This window comes from Dromiciops gliroides, chromosome 1, assembly GCF_019393635.1.
Source record: "Dromiciops gliroides isolate mDroGli1 chromosome 1, mDroGli1.pri, whole genome shotgun sequence".
Taxonomy (NCBI): Eukaryota; Metazoa; Chordata; class Mammalia; order Microbiotheria; family Microbiotheriidae; genus Dromiciops; species Dromiciops gliroides.
The window spans coordinates 528,926,752-528,951,006 of record NC_057861.1 but is presented as its reverse complement, the minus strand read 5'-3'; the positions used below and the strand labels follow the sequence as shown (position 1 = coordinate 528,951,006).

The 24,255-nt window shown below is 39.6% G+C and overlaps 2 protein-coding genes across 2 annotated transcripts in view; one reads left to right on the top strand and one right to left on the bottom strand.

Moving 5' to 3' along the window:
• Positions 1-8,193, bottom strand: part of RADIL (Rap associating with DIL domain) — a 101,146-nt gene extending 92,953 nt beyond the window's left edge. The window contains exons 1-2 of the mRNA XM_043972067.1: positions 8,065-8,193; positions 779-1,374 (exon numbers count right to left, since the gene is read on the bottom strand). Coding sequence (XP_043828002.1) covers positions 779-1,331 — 553 coding nt within the window. The 5' untranslated portion in view covers positions 1,332-1,374; positions 8,065-8,193. The remainder of the gene's footprint in view (positions 1-778; positions 1,375-8,064) is intronic.
• LOC122751279 (basic proline-rich protein-like) lies at positions 7,442-8,425 on the top strand. Its single transcript, XM_043998273.1, has 2 exons — positions 7,442-7,512; positions 7,711-8,425. Exons 1-2 carry the CDS (start codon positions 7,442-7,444, stop codon positions 8,423-8,425), a joined length of 786 nt encoding a protein of 261 aa, XP_043854208.1.
• The last annotated feature ends 15,830 nt before the right edge of the window (positions 8,426-24,255 follow it).

The window sequence follows — 24,255 nt, the reverse complement described above, 5'->3', positions numbered from 1 at the left end:
AAGGGCTATATTTTATCCAGGTAGAAAGCTGGGCTCCAATCACATAGAAAAATAATATTTAGAACCAAGCAAATCTAGCGCTTTCTGCCTAAGCAGCTGACTACAGACTAAGTATATACCTTGTTTTTATGTCCTCTGCAAACAAGTATGTGGTAGTTAAACTCATCACTATATTATCTTTGCTATCCAATTATCAAAGAATTAAAGCTGATCATGGCCCAGTGTGGTACTGGTATCAAAAGTAACAAAACGGGGGCAGCTAGGTGGTGAAGCAGATAAAGCACTGGCCCTGGATTCAGGCGTACCTGAGTTCAATTCCGGCCTCAGACACTTGACACTTACTAGCTGTGTGACCCTAGGCAAGTCACTTAACCCTCATTGCCCTGCAAAAAAAAAAAAAAAAAGAATGTATGGTTGTAGGGGGCAGCTAGGAGGCGCAGTGGATAGAGCACCGGCCCTGGAGTCAGGAGTACCTGAGTTCAAATCCGGCCTCAGACACTTAACACACACTTACTAGCTGTGTGACCCTGGGCAAGTCACTTAACCCCAATTGCCTCACCAAAAAAAAAAAAAAAAAAAGAATGTATGGTCGCCTCCATAAAAAGACAAGGTACTGGGGCAGGACTTTAGTGGAACAAATACACAGCACGCATAAAAATGACCTTTTTGTCTAAGTATATCCTGGCTCCAGAGGGAGTAGAAACCTCCTTCTTCTTTCTTCCTTTCTCTAGGCTAGACCCTTCCCCACACCAAGGGCCTTTTTGTATTCTATCCTCACCTGCAGTGATGGTATCCACATCCCTGGCAGCCAATTCTTCCACCTCTGACCTCTTTCTCAACTCAAACCTCCGGGAGAAGCCTTCTCTGGGCTTCCACAGGTCCTGGATCAAAAGGGGCTTCTCATTATCTCGTAGCACTCGAAGGCATTCTGCCTGCCATTGTTGTCCTAAGTCCCCAAATCGCCCCACCACATCACATAGCACATACTGGCTGGCTGATGCCGCATTCAAAGTGTAACGCTCCAGTGCCTCCTTTACCAGCTCCTGAGCACTAGAGCTAGCCGTGGCCAGGACACTCTTGTAGTGGGCACCTGTACAGACATTGTCCCCAAACACCTTCAGGACACCTGGGGCAGAAAGTTGTGTGGAAAGCTCTGCAGGGTCATCACTGGCGCCCAAGCTGGGAAAAGTAGAATCAGAGCCTCTGTCCTTGTAGCTCAGTGTTCGGGATAGCATGTGGGAGAGCAGGCGACTTTGACGCTTTAGTTTGCTCTTGCTAGGTGGGGACATGGTAGAAGGAGATCCATAAAACATTGTGAGAGATGTCGTCATCGAACAAGACTTTGAGCTTCAGTCAAAATATATAAGTAGTTTCCTAGAAAAGAGTAAGAATGAAGATAGGTGAGTATCATGAGCATCTAATAAGTCTATAGAAGCAGCTGACTGTGGTGCAATAAGAGCGCTGTTCTATTTCAAGAGGTCTCACAATCTGAGGCAAGTAAATGGAGGAAACAAGTTAGTTTCGAATGGGCTGAAACAGTTCACTATTTCAAAGATCTTGTGGTCCTTTCTATGAGGAATGAAAATTAGAAAACTTCTATACTTTAATTGTCTTTTGGACAATTTGGACACTTGGCTTAAAATATTGATCACTTGGTGGCCAACTTTTTGATAATGAAATTCTCCATGCTTAACTAGGCTTGTCATCAGGCATACAGTCCATGAGCATGCCTATGCAGGACACCATTCCAGCTGAGTGGGACAAGCCAGGATTTGCTGGCAAGGCCATCCAAAACTGATGTTACTTCTATGCCATGAAGAAGCATCAGAAAGGAACTGTAGTAGAAAGGAGCTCAACTTACCTTCCCACTACTAGACAGGTGACTGTCTCAACTAGGACCCCAAATTTATATCACAAATATACCTAACAATTTCTTTTTCTTGCTTAGGCATAATTGTTTAAAATGTTTTTCTTGTATTTTTCTTTCTCAATGGAAGAATTGGGGTGGGAGGGAGAGAAAATAAATGCTTATTGTTTGAAACATAAAATGGAAAAAACAAAACAAAGATGCCCAATGGAAGTAGCAATCACATAATTCTCTGTGGGTAGAGATTTCTAGGAAGTACCTAATAAAATGCCTTTACATAGGAGAAGCTCAACAGATATTTGCTGAATTAAAGAAGTATCAATTATAATTAAGGAGCTTAAGTTCAATGGGAATGACCTAGTTAAGCTGGGGAGGACCCACCTGGCACAGGATTTGAAGAAACCATGCTCATCTCACAAGTTTTAACTGAATTAGGGAACAGCTGAAATTAGTCAGGATTCAAAAGACTTTGCAATCATTTCCCTTGAGTGCTATTCCATTCCCTGATCCTGCTTGCTACCTTTGCTATTATAGAAACATGACTTAAATACAACTGAGGACCAGATCTTCAGCAGTAAATTTTAAATGGAAGAAACAGATTCAAAAACGCGAACACCAAAATACTACTCTTAGAAACTGGGTTCTATCACAGCAAAGAGATGCTTCTTAGGCTCAGTGCATCAGAATGTTAGGAAGCCACACACACAAAGGATACAAAAAGGCCATTCCAGAAGCAATTTAAGCACGACTGGAATTTATGCATTCCACCCACTGTTTCAAGACTGGTATTTAGGCTCTTTCCAGGCTAGATGGATGCAATATTTTCTTGGGGGGTTTGGATGGGGTATGAATAATAGTTTGAAGACTTAGTGTGCTATAAAAATCATAATCATACAGGACATGTCTCTAACAAATTCAAAACACTGAAGAAACATTTTCTCAATCTCTCTATAAAAGTAAGGAAATGGTGAAGAGATTTTTCTCTCCATTTATGATTTGGATATCTGAAGATCACCATAAACAGATGGACTACCTAAAAACCAAAGCCACATCTCCTGGTTCTTGGTCCAGTGACCACTAGACTGCACTGCCATGTTTCAAGTTCATAAAAAGTTAATAAAGGCTTAAGTTATCCAGGGCGGGGGGGAAAACTCTTTTCTAAAAGCCTTTGGAATTGAAAGCTCAATAAGAGCCATTGCTCTCAAATTATAGCATTACAAAATCACTTTGATCCTAGGTTCTAGCTGACTACTACTCTTCAATTACATTCTTTAGAAGGATTTCTCTCTCCTGCCAAATATGTCATAAAAACTCCTTTGGTAATTAGGTCCTAGCCATTCATTTTCCTTAAAAATGAATGATTAGGGCCAAATAACAAAACTAATCACTCTACCAGATAGCCCTGTATTAGCACCTACCTACCAGGTTTTATATGAGTTCCAGCTGCTTAACATTCTTCCTCTTATGAGAGGCTTACCCCCTACTCTTAACTCCTTGCTTAGGGCTCACAATTATGAATCCTCTTACTATGTAGAAAATAAGTAGGTGTAGTATATGGCTATATACTCCAGTTCTCTATAAAGTGCTAGCACAGTATCACAGATCTAAACAGACCTCAAAGGCCATCTAGTCTGACCCTCACTTTACAGTTGAAGAAACTGAGGTTCGGGAAAGTTAAGTGACTTGATCAAGGTTGAAAGTCTAATCTGACTAATATGTCAAAAAAGGGAAATAATAATTGTTGGAGGGGATATGGGTGGGAAAACTAGGACACTAACGCACTGTTGATGGAGTTGTGAATGGATCCAACCATTCTGGAGAGCAATTTACAACTATGGCCAAAGGGATATAAAACTATGCATAGCCTTTAATCCAGCAATACCCCTGCTAGGTCTATATTGCAAAGAGATTTTTAAAAAAAGGGAACAGAACCTATTTGTATAAAAAATATTTATAACAGCTCTTTTTATGGTGGCTAAGAACTGGAAATCAAGGGGATGTCCTCATCAATTGGGGAATGAATGGTTGAACAAGTTGTGGTTTATGATTGTAATAGAATATTATTGTGCTATAATAAATGACAAGAAGAATGATTTCAGAAAAATCTGGAAAGACTTAAATGAACTGATACAAAGTGAAGTAAGCAGAACCAAGAGAACATTGCACACAGTAACAGCAACACTGTATGATGATCAACTATGAATGACTTAGCTATTCTCAGCAATACAATGATCCAAGACAATCCCAAATGACTCATGATGAAAAATGCTATCCACCCCTAGAGAAAGAACTGATATCTAAATACAGTGTGAAGCATGCTATTTTTCTCTCTCTTTTTTTTTGTGTCTTTCTGCACAAAATGACTAATATGAAAATGTTTTACATGACTCCACATTATAATCTATATCAGATTGCTTACCATCTCAGGGAGGGGAGAAGGGAGGGAGAGCATCTAGAATTCAAAATTATTTTAAAAGTTTGAATTGTTTTTACATGTAATTGGGGAAATGTTATTTAAAAATTTTTAACATGAAAAAAAAAAAACTCCAAGGAAGAATTTGAACACCAGTCCTTGGACTCCAGAACCTGTTCTCTTTCCAAATTTCTAAGATTTGCTTGAACATAGGTATTTCAGATATTCTAAAGATAGGTTAAAAGTAAAGTGAGTGGGGCAGCTAGGTGGCGCAGTGGATAGAGCACCAGCCCTGGATTCAGGAGGACCTGAGTTCAAATCCAGCCTTAGACACTTAACACTTGCTAGCTGTGTGACACTGGACAAGTCACTTAACCCTAATTGCCTCATCTCCCCCCCCCCAAAAAAAAAGTAAAGTGAGTGTGTGAAGGTTGAAGGGAGGGGCATATGCAAAAGAAATATTTTTAAAATCAGCCCAATGTTTTGCTTAGTGTATTGAGTATCTTGGTCCCTTCCCACACCCTGGAAAGCACATATTGGCAATGGTTTCTTTCTCAGTGACTAGGCATAAGGGCTTTTAATTTAGTTTGCAATATCTTTAACATCAATTAAAACATTCTTATTTAATATCTTGTGGCCAGCACATGTCTTTCTGACAGTATGTTACACTGGTACTCTCTCTCTCTCTCTCTTTTTTTTTTGCAGGGCAATGAGGGTTAAGTGACTTGCCCAGTGTCACACAGCTAGTTAAATGTCAACTGTCTGAGGCTGGATTTGAACTCAGGTCCTCATGAATCCAAGGCCAGTGCTTTATCCACTGCGCCACCTAGCTGCCCCAATACTCTCAATTCTAAGAGCAATCATATCTCATTTCAGGCTTCTGGAATCAATTTTCAAAATTAGTGGTTTGGAATCTGAGAAAAAGTAGTAAGATCAGCTTATCAGAAGGTTCATGGACCTAAATATCAAATTTCTAATGCTTCTGCCTCTCACATCATCTACTGCTTAATAGCCACCAGAAAATCTCAAAAGAGTTTGAAATGCTTCATACCTCAACTTCCTCACAAGTTGTTCTGTGTACCTGCTCTCTTTTCTTCCTTAGCAAGTCTATGCCTATTCAGTGCATGCCTGAAGATTTGCTACATTCCCGGAACAAAAACAGATGTCTTATGCATGTCATTTTGTCTGCAGTGCCTCTTCCTAATGCAAGGACTGCTATAGGCAACTCAGTGGCTTTGGAAGTCCTAAGTGATGTCCTATATATATTGTAGGAAAGTTGAACAAACACCTCCAAGGAGGAAAAAGCCATCCTTAGAAAAATCAGAATAAATAGATGTTAAAAATTCCTTAAGATACTACACTAAAGCAGAGATCTTTTGTACCCCACTTTTTAGTCAGTTTGCTTTGCTGACATACTGCTAAATTGATTTTGGCAGTATCAGAAAAAGAGATGTTTTTAAAAAGTGAATTCATTGGCCTTTGACATCATAGGATCAAAGCCAAACATCCCCATTGGGACTACCATATATTTTATAAATTTCAGAAAGTATTTCTGAGTAATATCTCACTGTAACTCTCTAAGAGAGGAACTGCTAAGACCACAATCAGCCTTTCTCCTGTCTACTTCCTTAAGTAATTACAGGTTGCACATAGCATATTGTTTGTCAGAAATACTGCAGATTCAAAAAGAGGAAAAGTACAACAGGAGGGGTCAATGAGAACTCTATGAAGCAGGCACTATGTAACCTGATTTATTTCTCAAGAACAGTGAACAGATTATTTTTCTGAGTCCTGATACTCTTCTCTGTAACAGAAGTCCTAAACAAAATATATATGTTGGTTTGGTGGTACAAAGAAGATGCCTATATTAAACTTGTAATTGCTACTTTTACAGAATGTTTTTCTTATGTCGTTGAAAGAGAGAGTCCAATTTCTGATGAAAAACAGAAGGAAGTCATCCCAGTGGGAGAAGGAATAGAGGGGAGGAGGTTGGTGCAATGTTCTGTGCAAATGAGATGGGTGGAGGCAAGCCACAGTTCCAAAACTATGATGTGGAACCTATTATAAATTTCAACAAGTAAAGGAAATAAAAAGTGTGGACTTGTATGCTCTGGTTTCTCTCCACCTATTAAAATCCCTATGTCTCTGTGGTTCCAGAAATAATGCTGTTTTCAAATGCAAAAATTACTAAAAGCAGACTAAAAAGCATTCTGCTATGAAAGACTAGTTAGGAGGGTTTTCAATGAGTGGTTAAAATAAAAACAATAATTCACCACTGATTCCTGGAAATGAAAGTTCTGAATCTCTGGTATATGACCTTAGAAAAGATAATATCTGAGTAATCAAAAATTCTTTCAGCTGTTTTGGATTAAACACTTTATATAGTTACAAGACTTTGCAATTGCTCCACTAACTACCAACTTAGCCTGTGTGATGCTGGAATATTGGAATATGACTCTTCTATAGGAATTAAAGTAGCTCTCTGATATCTGCTAATCCAGGGTCTGTTTTGTATTTTTTTTTCCAGATGTTTTGTTCTGTTGAACATGATGGACACAGAGCTTGGAAATACATGTCTGTTTGGCATAGAAGGGAAAGGATATAGTTTTGTTTTTGTTTTTTTTTAAATAAAAGCTTCATGTGTGGGAACACAACAGGTGTCCTTTTCCTCTAATGTGCTCCACTTAGCAAAACCTCCCCCATACAACTAAGTATCAGCTTAACTATGAATGAGACACTGGTTTTTACAGGCTCCTTTCCCTGGTCCTGTTCTTTTTGTTTTTTGATGCTAATTATGTTTAATTGAATTTAAATCAAATAGGGGTTTGATGACCATACCAAATCAATCAACAGAACAATACTGAATACCTACTATGGGCCAGGCATTTTCTCTAAGGTAGAGGTTCTTAACTTGGATGCTCATGAACTTGGGGGAAAAAACCCTCACATTTTCATTTGCACTAACTGAATTTTAGCATTTTCTTCGATCATGAATGTAAACAGAAGGAATGCATAGGTTTGACCAGACTGCAAAAAAGGTTAAAAGCACGCACGCGCGCGCACACACACGCACAAACACACATTGGGGTCCTTCTTGCCCATCTCTCTTGTTGTACCTCCAACACATTTAAAAAAAAAAACACCAAACCCCAGATCGGAGCATGCGTCTCCTAACACAAACCACCTGCATGCACTTCCTTGTCCGCGCCGCTGGTACCATGAGGAGGGGCAGGTCTGGTCTCCCATAGCAACCAGACAAACCTCCATTCAACACTTTCTCCTCTCTTTGGGTCTTCACTTGGTAGGCAACAAGGACATCCCACGTACTCCCGTTTTCTACCATTCCTCTTTGGGATTTTCCTCTCTGCCCACTCTCGCCCCGCTCGTCCGGTGTGCTCTCTCTGCCCAGGTGATCGAACCTTTCACCCAGGGAGGGGGTCTGCCCTGGTCGCCGGGCTCCCTTCCCCTCCGGGGAGCTGTCAAAGGCCCGAAGACGCCCGTCTGAGCCCCTCGCCGGCAAGGCTTCCGGACTCCCTGCACTTCCCCGACCCCCCCCACCCCCCCACCCCGCCCCAGCCTCACGCTGCAGCCAGAGGGGGAAGGTCACGACGGGAGCGTTGCGCCCCCCCCCCCTACCGCGCCGGCCTCGCGCTCAGCATCGCCCCCCCCCTTACCGTCCGCTCTCACTCACGCACGTGGCCTCGATCTCCTCCGACCCCCCTCCTACCCCGTCTCCCTTCCCCCCCCACCCCCCCAACAAGAAGCGGCCCCAAGTTGGTCTTACCGCCCGCCCAGGGCCTCCCTTGGCGGGGCGGGCCGCCCCTTCCTGCCTCCCCAGACAGGGGCTCTGCGGGTCCTCACTCTCGTCCCCGCCGCGTCCTTTCCTCTCTCGTCTCTGGTCCCTCGCCTCCCTGTGCCCGCTCCCTCACTCACTCCTCACCCCCGTGCGCAAGAGCAGAGAGGCTCTGAGCGCCAGCATCCCACGTCCCCGAGGCCGTGTGGCGAAGCGGACGTTGGCGCCACCTACTGGCCATCGAAGGGAACAGCCGCTCTTGAGGGCGGGGCGAGCAAGGGAAGAGCCAAGGCAGGCGCCGAGCCCCACAAACGAAGCTTCTCGGCTACAGTGGGCTTGGCATCGTTTTTAAGAATACTTGATATATGGGGGTGGGGAGGGAAGGAGGAAGAGAATTTGGAACACAAAGTTTTAAAAATAGATATGAAAATTTCTTTATACATGTAACTTGGGGAAAATTCTAAATTAATTAATTTAATTTTTTAAAAATTAAATTAATTTTTTTTAAAAAAAGGAATACTTGGGGCAGCTAGGTGGCACAGTGGATAAAGCACTGGCCCTAGATTCAGGAGGACCTGAGCTCAAATACAGCTTCAGACACTTGACACTTACTAGCTGTGTGACCCTGGGCAAGTCACTCATTGCCCCACCAAAAAAATTAAAAAATTAAAAAAGGAATACTTGTGGCAGCTAGATGGCACAGTGGATAGAGCACCGGCCCTGGATTCAGGAGGACCTGAACTCAAATCCAGCTTCAGACACTTGACACTTAACTAGCTGTGTGACCTTGGGCAAGTCACTTAACCCCAATTGCTTCACAAAAAGAGGGGGAAAAAAGGAATACTTGGTATAAAATAACACAGGTTTAACAGAGTTGCAGGTAGGAAAACTGGATGTAATCCTTTGCAAAGAACACCAGCTATGGGTCACCTTATGCAAGAGGCATTATTAACATGTTCTTTACCACCATCTTAATTCTAGACAACAATAAATCAAGTGCTGATTTATAGCATTTGCCAATTTCCGAGGTATAAACGCAAATTTAACAATCAGCTCTGATTTTGAGCTGACTAGCACAGACTCCTTCCCACATCTCCCTGTATCTATTTTGTATGCATTTTCATGTATGTACATGTTATATCCCCAGACAGAATGTAAGCTTTTTGAGGGCAGAGAATGACTGTCAAATATTCATCTTTGCATCCCCAACACCTAGCACAGAGCCTGGCACAGAGTTGTTCAGTTGTGTCTGACTCTTTGTGATCCCATTTAGGGTTTTCTTGACAAAGAAACTGAAGTGATTTGCCATTTCCTTTTCCAGCTCATTTCATAGATGAGGAAACCGGCAAACACGGTTAACTGACTTGTCCAAGGTCACACAGCTATTAAGTGTCTGAGGTCAGATTTGAATTTGGGAAGATGAGTTCTAGAGTCAGGCCCAGAATTCTATCCCCTGTACCACCTAGTTACCCCAGAGAAAGAGGCCATGTTTCCAGGGAGCACAGAGTAAATGCTTATTAAATGCTGATAGAAATGGAAGGGACCATAAAGGCAATCTAGTCCCACAGTTTATTTTACAGAACAGTAAACCGAGAGAGGTACAAGGGGATTTGCCTAAAGTCATGCAGGCAGTGGCAGAACCCGGATGTGAACTCAGATCTGATTCTAGGTCCAGCGCTCTCTCCCTGCATCAGGAGGGTTGAAATCCCTTCGTAGAAACTTACTGGTTATGTGACTCAGGGCTAGTCGAAAACTCAGTCTGAATTTCCTCATCTATAAAACTGGGATAAAAAGAGTACCTACGGGGCAGCTAGGTGGCACAGTGGATAAAGCACTGGCCCTAGATTCAGAAGGACCTGAGTTCAAATTCAGCCTCAGACACTTTATACTTACTAGCTGTGTGACTCTGAGCAAGTCACTTAACCCTCTCTGCCCTGCCAAAAAAAAAGGGGGGGTTAGGGGGTAGAGTACCTACCTCACAGGGGGTAATAGTGAGGATCAGTACTACCCAAGAATACTATTTGATCCAGTGACAATCCATCTGTCCTCTGGGAGCATTTTCTCTGACTGCTCCATTTCTTGGAACCGTTCTTCCTCCACTCCAACTACTGACTTCTCTGGCTTCCATTAAGTCCAAACTAAAATCTCACCTCCTACTGGAAACCTTCCCCAACCCCCCCTTAATTCCACTGCTTTTCATCTGTTAATTATTTCCTATTTATCTGTATGTAGCTTGCTTTGTATCTGTTTGCATGTTCTCCCCCCAACCCCATTAGATTGTAAACTCCTTGAGGGCAGGGACTATGTTTTGCCTCTTTTTTTTTTTTTGGTGGGGCAATAAGGGTTAAGTGACTTGCCCAGGGTCACACAGCTAGTAAGTGTCAAGTGTCAGAGGCTGGATTTGAACTCAGGTCCTCCTGAATCCAAGGCCAGTGTTTTATCCACTGCACCACCTAGCTGCCCCCACTTCATAAATGTTTTTTGCATTGAAGCGAATCAACTTGAAAGTGCTTTCTGAACTTTGGCTATTATTATTCCAAAAGAAATTGCTATAAGAATTAGCATTAGGAGCAGAATAGGAATTAGTACTAGGTTCTTCTGCTCTTGGGTCTTCTACTAATTAGTTGTCAATCTGAATTTTAATAAAAACAGTCAGTACAACAAAAAGGGAGGTCTTTAATCAGGGCAAGTGAGTTGCAGCTGAGGTGCCACACAGGGAGTGCTAGGGTACCTAAGGAGGGAACTGTGAACAGGGTTTATAGAGGGTGGTACTAAGGCAGAGAAAATGACAAGGCAGCAGGTGGGGAGGGTTAGGCAACTCACAGTTTCACAAGGTAAATTGTTTTACATAACAAGCAAAAGTCCATAAGGAAAGTTTTTGGGGGGGGGCAGGCAGCTAGGTGGCACAGTGGATAAAGCACTGGCCCTGGATTCAGGAGGACCTGAGTTCAAATCCAGCCTCAAACACTTGACACTTAATAGCTGTGTGACCCTGGGCAAGTCACTTAACCCCCATTGCCCCACAAAAACAACAACAAAACAAAACAAAAAAAGCAGCTGGTGAACTATGTTTTTGAGTGGAAGAGAACCCACAGAGTACCTTGAACCTGAAATGACTTTTCTGGAGATTACTGTGCTGCACTTGTTTAGCAAGAAACCTGTATCCTTTGGATGTCACTTTGTCTTGAATCCATACCATCTGATGTGGATTTTCTTCTTCATTCAACATTTATTGAGTGTAACCCATACCATCTGATGTGGACTCTTCCCTTCACTCACTCCACAAATGTTTTTTTTAAGTACCTACTATATGCAAAGAATGAGGTTCAGTCCTAGGTTAACAGAGAAAACAGACTCAGCCCACAAGAAGTTTATATTCTACTGGGGAAATATAACATGTACACAAACAATTTTGAGGAGGCGGGGAATAACTAAGCAGTAGGGCATGGGGTAAGGTGAATCAGAAAGAGAAGTGTCATGCAAGCTGAGTGTGCCCTGAACAAAGCTAAAAATTCTAAACAATGGAGAGGTGGGAGCCACACATTCAAGGCATGGAGATAAGAGATGAAATTCTAAATTCTGGGAACTGCTAGTAGGCCAAAAGAATAATATGAAATAACATTGAAAAGCAGGTAGGAGGGGCAGCTAGATGGCACAGTGGATAGAGCACCAGCCCTGGAGTCAGGAGTACCTGAGTTCAAATGTGACCTCAGATACTTAACACTTACCAGCTGTGTGGCCCTGGGCAAATCACTTAACCCCAATTGCCTCACTAAAAAAAAAAAATAGATAAACATTTGTAATCAATTTAAAAAAGAGAGAGAGAGAGAAAAGCAGGTAGGAACCAGATTGTAGAAAACTTATTCTAGAAGCAATAGGGAGCCATTAGTTTTACAGCGGATGTATGACATTGTCAGACCTATGCCTTAAAAAGATTATTTTTGAAGCTGAGTAGTGTAATAGAGAGCAGACAAACTAGATGCAGAAAAACAATTTAGAAGACTATTGCACAGGGCAGGTAGGTGCTGCAGTGGATAAAGCACCAGCCCTGGATTCAGGAGGATCTGAGTTCAAATGTGGCCTCAGACACTTGACACTTAGTAGCTGTGTGACCCTGGACAAGTCACTTAACCCCAATTGCCTCGCCAAAAACAAAAACAAAACAGAAGACTATTGCAACAGTTCAGATGACATAAGAAATAAGGACTAAAATAGGGTCATGGCAATGGAGAAGAGAGGTATTTAAGAAATTTTATGGCAGAAGAATGAACTAGACTAGGTAACTGATTATGGATTCATGAGCATGAAATAAAGGGAGGAATCAAGGGTGACTTGAAGGTTGTGAATTTCAAGCACTGATGGGATGATAGTATCTCCCGCTTGGTTCAGCTTCATATTCCATCCATCCATTTACCCAGGCCATTTCATCACCTACCTACTGCCACTGACCTACTCCTCTTCATTTGAACTAGCACCCTCTACACTGGACCTGAGACCTCTGACTCCATACTTCCTTCCTCAGTCCATGTCCCAGCGTCTTGTGGAAGTTAATCTACTCATCTTTGGAGATCCCACCTTAGGATCCATCCCTGTTGATTGGTAAAAGTGTGAGCCACTGGTCCACTAAGCCATTATAGCTACTATGCTTCAGATTTACATCCCGTACAGTGATCCACCCAGGCCAGCTCACAATCTTTCTAACCTCCCCACCTAGACCAGCATCCTTAGAGGATACTGACTTGAGATGCCCCAACACTCACATTTTCATACTCCTCATATTGAAATTCCCTTCCGTGGTTTTCTCAACCCTATACGTATTGCCTTCCCTTAGGACAGTAGTTCAAGCAACTTCTGATCTCCTAAAGGGTTCGTGACGATGGTCCACTAAAAATTCTTTACTGATGCCTTAAGAAGTAAGAAAAAAACCTGCCCAATTGTAACAAATATATTTTTCCTCTGTGAAAACAAGCATATGCATGTTTGAAGCATTATAATTTTGTTTCTGCAATGATTTGAAACCTCCATGATCATGTACATGGTGACTTCGGTGTTTTGCAATTACATGAAACTGATTGCTTCTAACTAAATGAAACATGTTCCTTGCAGTTTCTCAACCTGTCATCAAATTGTTTTTGAACTGTCACAAGAGTTTGACATTCCAAGACAAATCAATCCCCAGTGGATGGGCAGATGCATGCACATACCCTCATTTTTATTTTATACACTGCACCAGTAGCTCTCTTGTTCCTCTTTGTTACCCTTTACTTTGTGTTGCAATTGTACCTCATCAGCTATATAATCACATGATCAAGATGTAATGAACATTTGTGTTCTTGCAGTACAAATGCCAAACTGTTTGAAAACCATGATCGCTGGTCACATGCATTACAGGCCATATTGAAACCATTGCAGACTATTGCAAATATTCTGTAGAAATAAACCTTTTATTGCCTCTTACTGAAACACTAATACTGTTTTCTAATTTAAACCTATCTTCCACTTATGTTACTATTCTTTTATTTGACAGGTTTTCAACCATTTTTCAAGCAGTTGGCAACACTGGTCAGTTGTTTAGTAAAGTTTCTATGAGAGTGCAGGCAGTGTGCCAACAGTAGAAGAAAAGAAAGTTCTTTCTGAAGAGATGCTTTCCTCACAAAGATTTGTTTATATGGAAACAATTTTTTAAATGAAGCAATATATGGGGCAGCTAGGTGGTGCAATGGATAGAGTACTGGCCCTGGATTCAGGAGGACCTGAGTTCAAATCCAGCCTTAGACACTTGACACTTACTAGCTGTGTGACCCTGGGCAAATCACTTAACCCCAATTGCCTCACCAGAAATAAATAAATAAATAAAATAAGCAATATATACAATTGAATTTTAAGCTTACTTATCATTAAGCACAGCACTTGTCAGTAGTGATTATAAAAGTAAATATTTTATATTGTAATCAGCTATTCATTTTCATCTATTTGTTAGATGGTTAAAATTTTAAAAAATTAATTTCTAGGGGCAGCTAGGTGGTGCAGTGGATAGAGCACTGGCCTTGGATTCAGGAGGACCTGAATTCAAATCTGACCTCAGACACTTAACACTTACTAGCTGTGTGACCCTGGGCAAGTCACTTAACCCCAATTGCCTCACCAAAAAAAAAAGAAGAAGAATTTCTATCAGCAAGAGAGATTGTAAAATTCTACCATTTTCCACCACATATTTGCATAAGCAAGTGTTTTCTCTTCATTTTTATTTAAATCAAAGTACAGAAATAAATTTGATGGAGAAACACATTTAAGATTTTATTAGTCTTGTTTTGTGTTAATCTGACCTTGAGTCAGACTCCTGACCTCCCTTGCTTCCTTTAAGTTCCAACTAAAATCTCATCTTCTACAGGAAGACTTCTCTGACTAACACTTCTTAGTTCTAATGCTTTCCCTCTTTTAATTATTTCATACTCATCCTGTGTATATATTTGTTTGCATGTTGTCTCCCTTATTAGATAGTGAACTCCTTGAAGGCAGGACTGTCTTTTGCCCCTTTTTGTATGCTCAGTGCCTAGCACAGTGCATGGCACATAGTAGGCCCATAATAAATGTTTATTGAATTTCTTTCTTTTTTCTTTTTTTTTTTCAGGCAATAGGGGTTAAGTGACTTGCCTAGGGTCACACAGCTAGTAAGTATTAAGTGTCTGAGGCTGAATTTGAACTCAGGTCCTCCTGAATCCAGGGTCGGTGCTCGATCCACTGCACCACCTAGCTGCCCCCTACTGAATTTCAACAAGTACTGTAAACCTTTGTTCAAATTTTTAAAAATCCAACTTTAAAATTAAGTTCACATGATAAGTTCATATGACAATTACATTATGTTAAATATCTTCTAAGTTGTAACTTATTTCATTTAAAAATATTATTTATAGTCAATAAAATTGGTAAAGAAATTCAGTATGAATTCTTACCAAAAGTTGTAAGCATTTGAGGTCTTGCTGGATTATTTCTTTTAATTCTTTCAGAATGTCCCATATTATATATTTGTAATCTTTCTTTATAATTAGAGTTTTATACTTAGAGTTTTTATAATTCTAGGTAGAATAAAACTATTTTATAATTATAACTATATAATATAAATTTTCATTTGGAGTTTTTTGGCAAATATTATCATAGTTATTGTAAACAATATGATAACCACAATTTACTGAGAACTGATTGATCCTCACCTATTCCCCATTCCCAGGCCAATGAATCACCTGGGGCTGACCAATGTTTGTTGATTCCAGACTCTTGATTTGTTTTATGGATCTCCCCCAAACAAACTATCCCTGCCCAAAGAGTCCCAAGCTTACTTCCTAGACTTTAGGTTATTATGTAAAAAGGTTAATTTACATTAAGTATTTCTATCTGTGAGAAACTTACTTTTCCCAAGGGAAGTCTCATAGCTCCCTCTGTTCTGTTACCCCATATAAACCCTGTCCTCAGTCCCCATCTTTGGGTATTCCTAGCAATCTTGCTTTGCGATACTCTGAGTTATAGTTCCTCTGCCCTGATTAAAGAGCTTATTTTTCCTATATTGATTTTTTCATTAATTTTCAGGTTGACAAATGAATAAATCTAAAAGAGTATTATATATATTAAACATTAAACAAATATTAAGGATATTAAGTATATGAAATTACTTGGGGGAGTCACTTTTTTTGGTAGTTGAAAGGGGTTGAAAGAACAAAAGAGCTAGAAACCACTACCCTAGTAAGATATAAGCTCCTTGAGGGCAAGAAATATATTCTCTTTCATCGTATCCTCAGGACTTAGCACAGTGTTAAGCACTTTTTAAAAAAGTTTTTGTTGATAGTTTCTGTTTCACAGTTATCCCAAGTATCTCTCCTCCTCCCCCTCCCAGAGAACCATCCCATATAACAAATAATATTTTTTAGAAAGGAAAAGAAAGCAGTATAGCTAATTGATACATTGACAAAGTCTGAAAATGTGCAATGTTCAACACTTGTGGATTAACCACCTTCATGAAAGGGAGAGTTGAGAGTAGGCTATCATATTTCTTCATTTCAGTCCTCCTTGATCATTGTGTCACATTTATTTATTTATTTATTTATTTATTTATTTATTTATTTATTTATTTATTTATTTATTTTGCAGGACAATGAGGGTTAAGTGACTTGCCCACGGTCACACAGCTAGTAGGTGTCAAGTGTCTGAGGCTGGTTGTGAACTCAGGTCCTCTTGAATCCAGGGCCAGTGGTTTATCCACTGCATTGCCTAGCTGCCCCCGTCACATTTACTTTTGATTTTTTTCAGCATGTAGTTCTTTGCATTTACATTGTTGTAGTTACTATGTATATTGTTTTATTGGCTCTGCTTGTTTCATCAATTCATACAGATCTTTCCTTCTCTGTATTCATCACACACATCATTTCTTACAGTGCAATAATATTCCACTATATTGATGTACCCCAATTTGTTTGGCTATTCTCCAATTCATGAGAACCTACTTTGTTTCTAATTCTTAGCTATCATAAAAAATGCTGCTATAAATAGTTTGGAGTGAATTGAGACATTCTTATAGAGGGCTTTCTTGGGATATAAACCCAGTAACAGAATCTGGTTTAAAGAGTATGGACATTTTGACCACTTTATGTGAACAATTCCAAATTGCTTTCCAAAATGTTTGCACCATCTCACAGCTCCACCAACAATATATTAATGTGCTGATCATTCCACAACCCCTCCAACATTGATTATTGCCACTTTTGTCTTTTTTGCCAGTTTGCAAGGTATGAGGTAAAATCTCAAAAGTGTTTTGATATGCCCTTGATTCTTCTTATTAGTGATTTGGAGCATTCTTTTGTATGGTTTTGAAGTCTTTACAATTCTTTTGAAAACAGTTTGTTTATATCCTTTGACCCTTTATCATTGGGGAATGGGTACTAGCCTTATTTATGTATTTATTATTTATATCTTTGATAATACACCTTTATGAGAGAAATTTGCTACAAAGATTTTCCCCCCTTTGACCACTTCTTATCCTAGATGCATTAATTTTGGCTGTGCAGAGACTGTTCAGTTTCAAGGAATCAATGTTATCTGTTTTATCTGTGGTAATTGCCTCAATCTCTTGTTTGCTTAAGAACACATCTCCTACCCCATACCTGTGAGAGGTATATGATCTGTTTCTCTTCTAATTTTTTTTATTTGTTTTTTTTTTTTTTAAGTGAGGCAGTTGGGGTTAAGTGACTTGCTCAGTGTCACACAGCTAGTAAGTGTTAAGTGTCTGAGGCCGGATTTGAACTCAGGTACTCCTGAATCCAGGGCCAGTGCTTTATCCACTGCGCCACCTAGCCGCCCCTCTTCTAATTTTTTTTAACAATGTGATCTTTTATTGAGGCCAGATATCCATTTAACATGTATTGTGGAATATGGTGTTCAGGTGTTGGTCTAAGCCTAATTTCTTCCACATTGCTTTCCAGTTTTCCCAGCAGTTTTTACCAAATAAGGGGTTTTTACCCTAGGAAATTTATATTTTTCACTTTATCAAACATTGGACTATTGAATTCTATTATTTATGATTCTCCTTTGTCTAGTCTGTTCTATTGATTTACCTCTCTATTTTTTAACCAATACCAGATGTTCTTGATGACTGATTCTTTATAATATGCTTTGAGAGCTGAAAGTATTTTCACCCTTCATCCCTACTACTTTTTATAATTTCCCTTGATATTCTAGATCTTTTGTTTTTCCAAATAAATCTTGTTATTTTATCAAGGTCTATAAAGTATCCCCTTGGTATTTATAAGCACTTTATAGATATTCTTTCATTCATTCTATGGAGGAGGGAATGGTTTAGAGAGAAAGATAAGAAGAGTTATGTTTTGGACATAATAGAGTTGAAAGTGTAAGAGGTATCAGTGATATTCAGCAATGGAATCGGGGAAGTGATAATATGGAGCTAGAGGTCAGAAGAGATTAGGACTGGGAATTTAGATCTGAGAGTCATAAGTAAAGAGATAATAGTTGAACCCATTTGAGCTGATAAGATCTCCAAGAGAGAAGAGTATTACATAGAGAGAGGAAAAAGGAAATAGATCTAAGAGGGACACCCAGCTAAGTGATTTAAAGTCCTCAGCCTGAAGTTAGGAAAACCTGAGTTCAAATCCAGCCTCAGACACATACTAGCTTATGTGACCTTGGACAAGTAACTTCACCTCTATTTGCCTCAATTTCCTCAACTATAAAATAGGAATAATAATAGTACCTACCTTTCAGGGTTGTTATCAGGAGCAAATGAGATAATATTTGTAAAGTGCTTAACACAATGCCTGGCACATAATATAGTAGATGCCTAGTAAGTGCTTGTTTCCTTCCTTTCTTCCCATTGTTGGGGAGTGGGAAATGGATAATGATCCAATAGAGGACATAAGAGCTATTATTATTGATTGTTGATCAGCTGGTAGAATGTGAACTGGAAGGGACTTCAGAAGCAGGCAGAGTGCTGGTCTCAGAATTTGGAAAGACCTAGGTTCAGCTCCTTTTTCTGATACTAGTACATAGTACTGACTTGTGACTTTGAGCAAGTTACTTAATTTTCCTGGGCCTCAGTTTCCTTATCTAAAATGTCATGTAACACTGAACATTATAATTACATTTGTGTCTTATTATGCTATTAAACTATAAGCTCAACAAGTGCATTGTACACAGAGTGTATTCAATAGATGTTTGCTGAACCTATGCATAAGTGAATGACAGGGAAATCTTGCCTAAGAGGTTAAATGAAATCAATCAACAAGACACATACTGTGCTAAGTGCTAGGGATAAAAGAAGTGGCAAAACCCATGGTTTTTGTCTTCATAGAGTTCACATCCTAACATGCAGACAGCTGGGGGCATACAATACCAATGACCATTTACGGGGCCATCCCGAAGAAGCACAGAAACTAGAATAAATCACACTGATTTCTCTAACCAACCACCCCACCACAGATGGGGATGAAATAAAATTAAAATGAATATCAGTGGTAGTGTTGAAGGGGAAAAGAAATCTCAGAAAGGCTTTGTGGAATCTTTAGGAGGTCGTGAAGGCATGGATAACAGACAACCAACTGGATCCCTTGGTGAAGGTCAGGGTTTGTGGACTGGTTTGCCTTTACTTGAATTCCTCAGGTCTTTTCTAGCTTTTGCGGATGGCATTACCTCCTTCAGCCCCTGGTACCTACAGCAATTCAGGCATTCCCCAAAGCTAGGAGCCAAGAACAATAACCTCAATGTACTTAGTCCTCTTGAGGACTTACCAAAGAGTAAGTACCTTCACAAGTCCAAAACAGAGCCTCGCCTCTCTGTAAGTTCTTCAAATGGGTCAGAGGGCTCCTGCCTAAAGAGAGAAGGGGAATTTCCTTGGCTCATTGGGAAGGAAAGAAGCAAGGGAGGAAGGAAATATTGAGAACCTATAATGTGCCAGGCACTGTGCTAAGCACTTTACAAATACAATCTCATTTGATCACAACAACCCTGGGAAGTAGGTGCTATTATCCTCATTATACAGTTGAGGAAACTGAAGCAAGCAGAGGTTAAGGAACTCAAGCTAGTAAGTGTCTGAGTCTGGATTTGAATTGGGGTTTTCCTGACTACTGGCCTAAAACTCTATTCATTGTGCTAGCTAGCTGCCCTGCATTATTGGGGAAAAGAAAATCATGCCCGTGGCACCCAAAGCTAAAGAGGCAGCAAGGGACAAAACCCATGACATGGAGGAGGTGGGACTTGAACTTTGCTCTCCACTATTACCATGAGTGATTTAGACTGTATGGGTCCAATGGGAAGATCACTGCCTACTTCTCTTGCCACCCAAAGTTTGTTCCCTTGGGTAAGATAATACCATCAAGCTAGATGCCACCATAGGACTTTGCAGTAAAAAGGATGGCTCATACAACGTTGGAAAGTTGTCCTATTAACCCTAAGTTCATTTTCCTTTCAAAAGGGAGTTCAGTGCACAAGGGGATACAATTCACTATAAAGAAAAGAAGAATGGTACTAATTGTTTATAAGCTACATATGTGCTTTCTACATTTCCTTGTGGTGGAATAAAAACTTCCTGTAGAAGTAAAGATAGACAAACATATGTGTATGCATATATGTGTGTGAACACACATGTGTGTATATTTACACACACACATATATCAGATACTGGACGGCCTTTATTATACCACAAGAAAATGCAGAAAATACCTGCATACACACGTACATACATATTTACATATATGTGTGTGGTGAGAAAGAGGAGAGATGATGGATGGATAGATAGTTGATGGATGGATGGATAGTTGATAGATAGATAGATAGATAGATAGATAGATAGATAGATAGATAGATAGATAGATAGATAGATGATAGTAGATAGATAGACAGACATAGATAGATAGATAGATAGATAGATAGATAGATAGATAGATAGATAGATAGATAGATAGATAGATAGATAGATAGATAGATAAATGATAGATAGCCTAAATTAATCTGGGGGGCTTTTATCCACATATATTGTAGAGACCTAGGAACAAACTATATTTGAATTTTTTGTTGTTGTTGAGTCATTCATTCCTGCCTCTTTGTGACTCCATTTAGTGTTTTCGTGGCAAAGGTACTGGAATGATTTGCCTTCTCTAGCTCATGGTACAAATGAGGAACTGAGGAAAACAGGGTTAAGTGACTTGCCCAAGATCACACAGCTAGTAAGTGTCAGAGGCTGTATTTGAACTCAGAAAGATTCATATTCCTGAATGTAGGCCCAGCATTGTATCCACTTTACCACCTAGCTGCTATATTTGAACTATACTCAAAGAGTATTCTGGATGGGCACATAAGCAGCCAAGGTTTTTAGGCGGGCCCCAACATTGTACCCAATCCATGCAAACCCAGAGCATGGGGTACTAGGCCACAGGTTGCACATTTTAAAAGCATTAGATCTAAAAGAGAACATGGGAATTCCTGGATCTCAGTCTCTTTGTTCAGGTTCTGTAAGAAGTACTTTTCCCTTGCTAGGAAGTTTTCTTAAGACTCATCAGGAAATTTGCTTGCTAAACATGAGAGGGCGCTCAAACCCAGAAAATATGTGAATAGTACAGTCAAATTGAAAAGAAGGTATCCATGCACTGAATGCTCAGATGGCAGGTTACCTAACTTGACTAATCAAAAAAAAAAGGAGTGTCCTGTGACCAGATGAAGAATTTGAGAGACAAGGGTTTTTTTATGGATTGCATGTGAACTTGGTTTTTCAATAAATCTGATAAATGTTTCTGTGTTATCAGAGGAAGCTGGACAAAATGAATATTTTCATACTTTGTTTATATTCTTGGTGGAGTTATATTCTACATTCACAAACAATAACACCTTATAATAAGCCAATGGCTATAGACTTGTAATTTTCCTGAAAACCTTTAGGTATTCTCTAATCAGGTATTAGAAATACTTTTTACTCTTTCTCAGCTTGCTTAATAAAAAACAAACAGAATGCACTAGAATAATGCAGTGCCATGGGAATAGTGCTGGATTTTTGGAGTCAAAGCATCTGCATTCAAATCCTAGCCTTCATATTTAATGCCTATGTGACTTTGGGCAAGTCACTCCACTCCTTAGGGCCTCAGTTTTCTCCTTTGTGAAAAAAGGGACTGGACTATATATGAGTTCTAAAGTCTTTCCTAGTTCTCTGTGATCAGCATTGTAGTTTTTTCTGTTTTTTTTAAATTAAATCATAAAAGCATTTTATTATTTTCCAGTTATGTGTAAAAATAGTTTTCAACACTTGTTTTCATAAGATTTTTAATTCCAAATTTTCTCCCTCCCTCCCTTCCCTCCTCCCTCCCTAAGAAAGAAAGCAATCTGATATAGGTTACATATCAACATTGTAATCTTATAGCCAGCAAAGTACATAATGTTGGGTGGTTCAGGCATTTTATTTTCTAGATGTTGTATGCCTGCTATACACTTCCATAAGTTTCCTTTAGAATTACAAAGTGTTAGAGTTGGAAGGGATCTTAGAGATTACTCATTCAAGGAGCTCATTGTCAATCAATCAACAAGTATGTAACTAAGATGTGCCCATACTGAACAATGGGATATAAAGACAGAAATGCCTTACATCCAAATGGAGGAGACCAAATACACATATGTAGATATAGACAAAACAAATAGAAGGCAAATAAAAATAACCTTAGAGGAGAAGGTTCTAACATCTAGGGGAACCAGGAAGGGCCCCAAGAATAAGGTGATATTTGTGCTGAGTCCCGAGGGAAACTAGGGTATGAAGGAAGAACATTCTACGCATGAGGAACAAGCTGGTAGGCCTTTAATAAATACTTGTTGACTGAGCGACTGTGGAGACAGGTCCAGCTTATGCTGTTGGTTCCATTCCAAATAATTTTTTCTCCCCCCAAAAAACAATCAAGACAAATTTGCAACAGTGAGGTATCAAGTTTTATTGAATTCCTACTCCACAAGAAATAAGAATATTCATGGCCATGGTTATTCTTATTACAAACCTTTATTAAATACTGTGTTAAATACAAAATACTGATTTCACCAATCTAGACGTGGTCCAGTACAAGACATTAAAAAAAGTCAACAGCTGCAAATCTCATTCACAAACATTATAGACATTAACAAGTCATTAAAAGTTAGTATCAAAGACAGTTCACTCCTGTTTTACAATAAAGCTTCATAAAGCACAATGGGATCTAACACTGAAGGGAAGTAGACCAACTAGCTTGGCAAACCCTGGGGTGGTATAAATGAGTTTGAAAGGTCATTCGGTTTAAAGCAAACACTGTGAAATTAATATCTTTTATCGATAGGGTGGGTAGAGTAGTCTTTCCAGAACCAGAATTGCCTCTTTCCTCAAAATTATCTAATTTCTATTTCTGCTTAAAGAGAAAATGTGTGCCTGCCTAAGTTGACTGATATTCATTTCAGGTGGAATTCTGGATGGGGACATAAGCAGCCAAAATGTTGGGGTCATCTCCCAAGATTGGACCTAATAATGTAAAACCATCTGAGAATCCCAAGTATAAAGTTAAGGAAGCAAGCTGAAATTTCTACGAAGATCTAACCCCAAGGCCAATAGCACAGAAGACTAAAAGTAACAGTATAGGGAGCTGAGAACAATTGGATCTTGACCTTACTTCAGTTCAGTGAAGGCTTTTTATAATTTCTCATTTAATAGCTGGTCCTCTCTTCATTTATTGAGTTTCCTATCCAACTTTAAAGCCCAGTTAAATGTCATTCTGTCCAGTAAGTTCTCTTTTTTTCTTTCCTTGCTCCTTGGTAATGACCTTCTCCCAAAGACTTCCCATCGAATATTGTTTTCCACTTCTCTCATGCAAATATAGGGTAATTATAGTTATCTGAGCTTGTCTTGTTCTCCTATTAGACTATAAGCTCCATAAAGGCAATGTCTATGAGTGTCTTGCCTAAACTTAGTCTTCCCTTGGGCACTTAGCATGGCATTCTACATACACTAGGCACTTAATAAATATTTCTTAGTTGAATGAATGAGCAAGTGAATTTATTTGTATACTCAGGTATGTATAGCATAGCACTGTGCTAGTCACTGTGAATCAGCCAAGTATGTTTTGAATATCTATTCTGTGACTAACTTTCCTGCTTTCTCAATGTCAGTGGTCTATATTAATAACTTAATATACAGAAACAGTGAGTCCACATGACCTGAAAATGACAATGCAATTGACCTGAATGATAGCCCCTGGTTGAATGAGCTAAGGAAATACCAAAACCTTGTCTATAGAACCAATGACTCCAATATGACAAGAAACTAAATCCTAGAAGAGCATCTCAAAAGAAGGAGAAATCTCATGGAGGCCTCCTGCCCTCGTGTGGTTTCCCATTTAGGATGTAGATTGTCTGAGCTATTCCTTCTGTCCTCTCACATTTTGATAGAAGCAAAATCTGCTTGAAGTTAACATTAAGCACCAATCTCAATGGGAAGAGTCACAAAACATGCATTCTGAGGACTCGGTTTATAAGGAAGTAGGAAATGACATTCTACATGTCCTGCCTTGGTGATGGACCAATTCAGGAGCTGACTGCTGTACGTTAGTGCCTTGCCTGGTCAATATCACGATTTCTCTTCCATCTGCCAGGAGGGCATCAAATACGAGGCTGAGGTTCACTACCATA

Coding starts and splice junctions, on each gene's coding strand:
- LOC122751279 (XM_043998273.1), top strand. CDS start 7,442: ATGCGTCTCCTAACACAAACCACCTGCATGCACTTCCTTGTCCGCGCC. Junction 7,513..7,710: donor GGTACCATGAGGAGGGGCAG/GTCTGGTCTCCC, acceptor CCTTTCACCCAG/GGAGGGGGTCTGCCCTGGTC.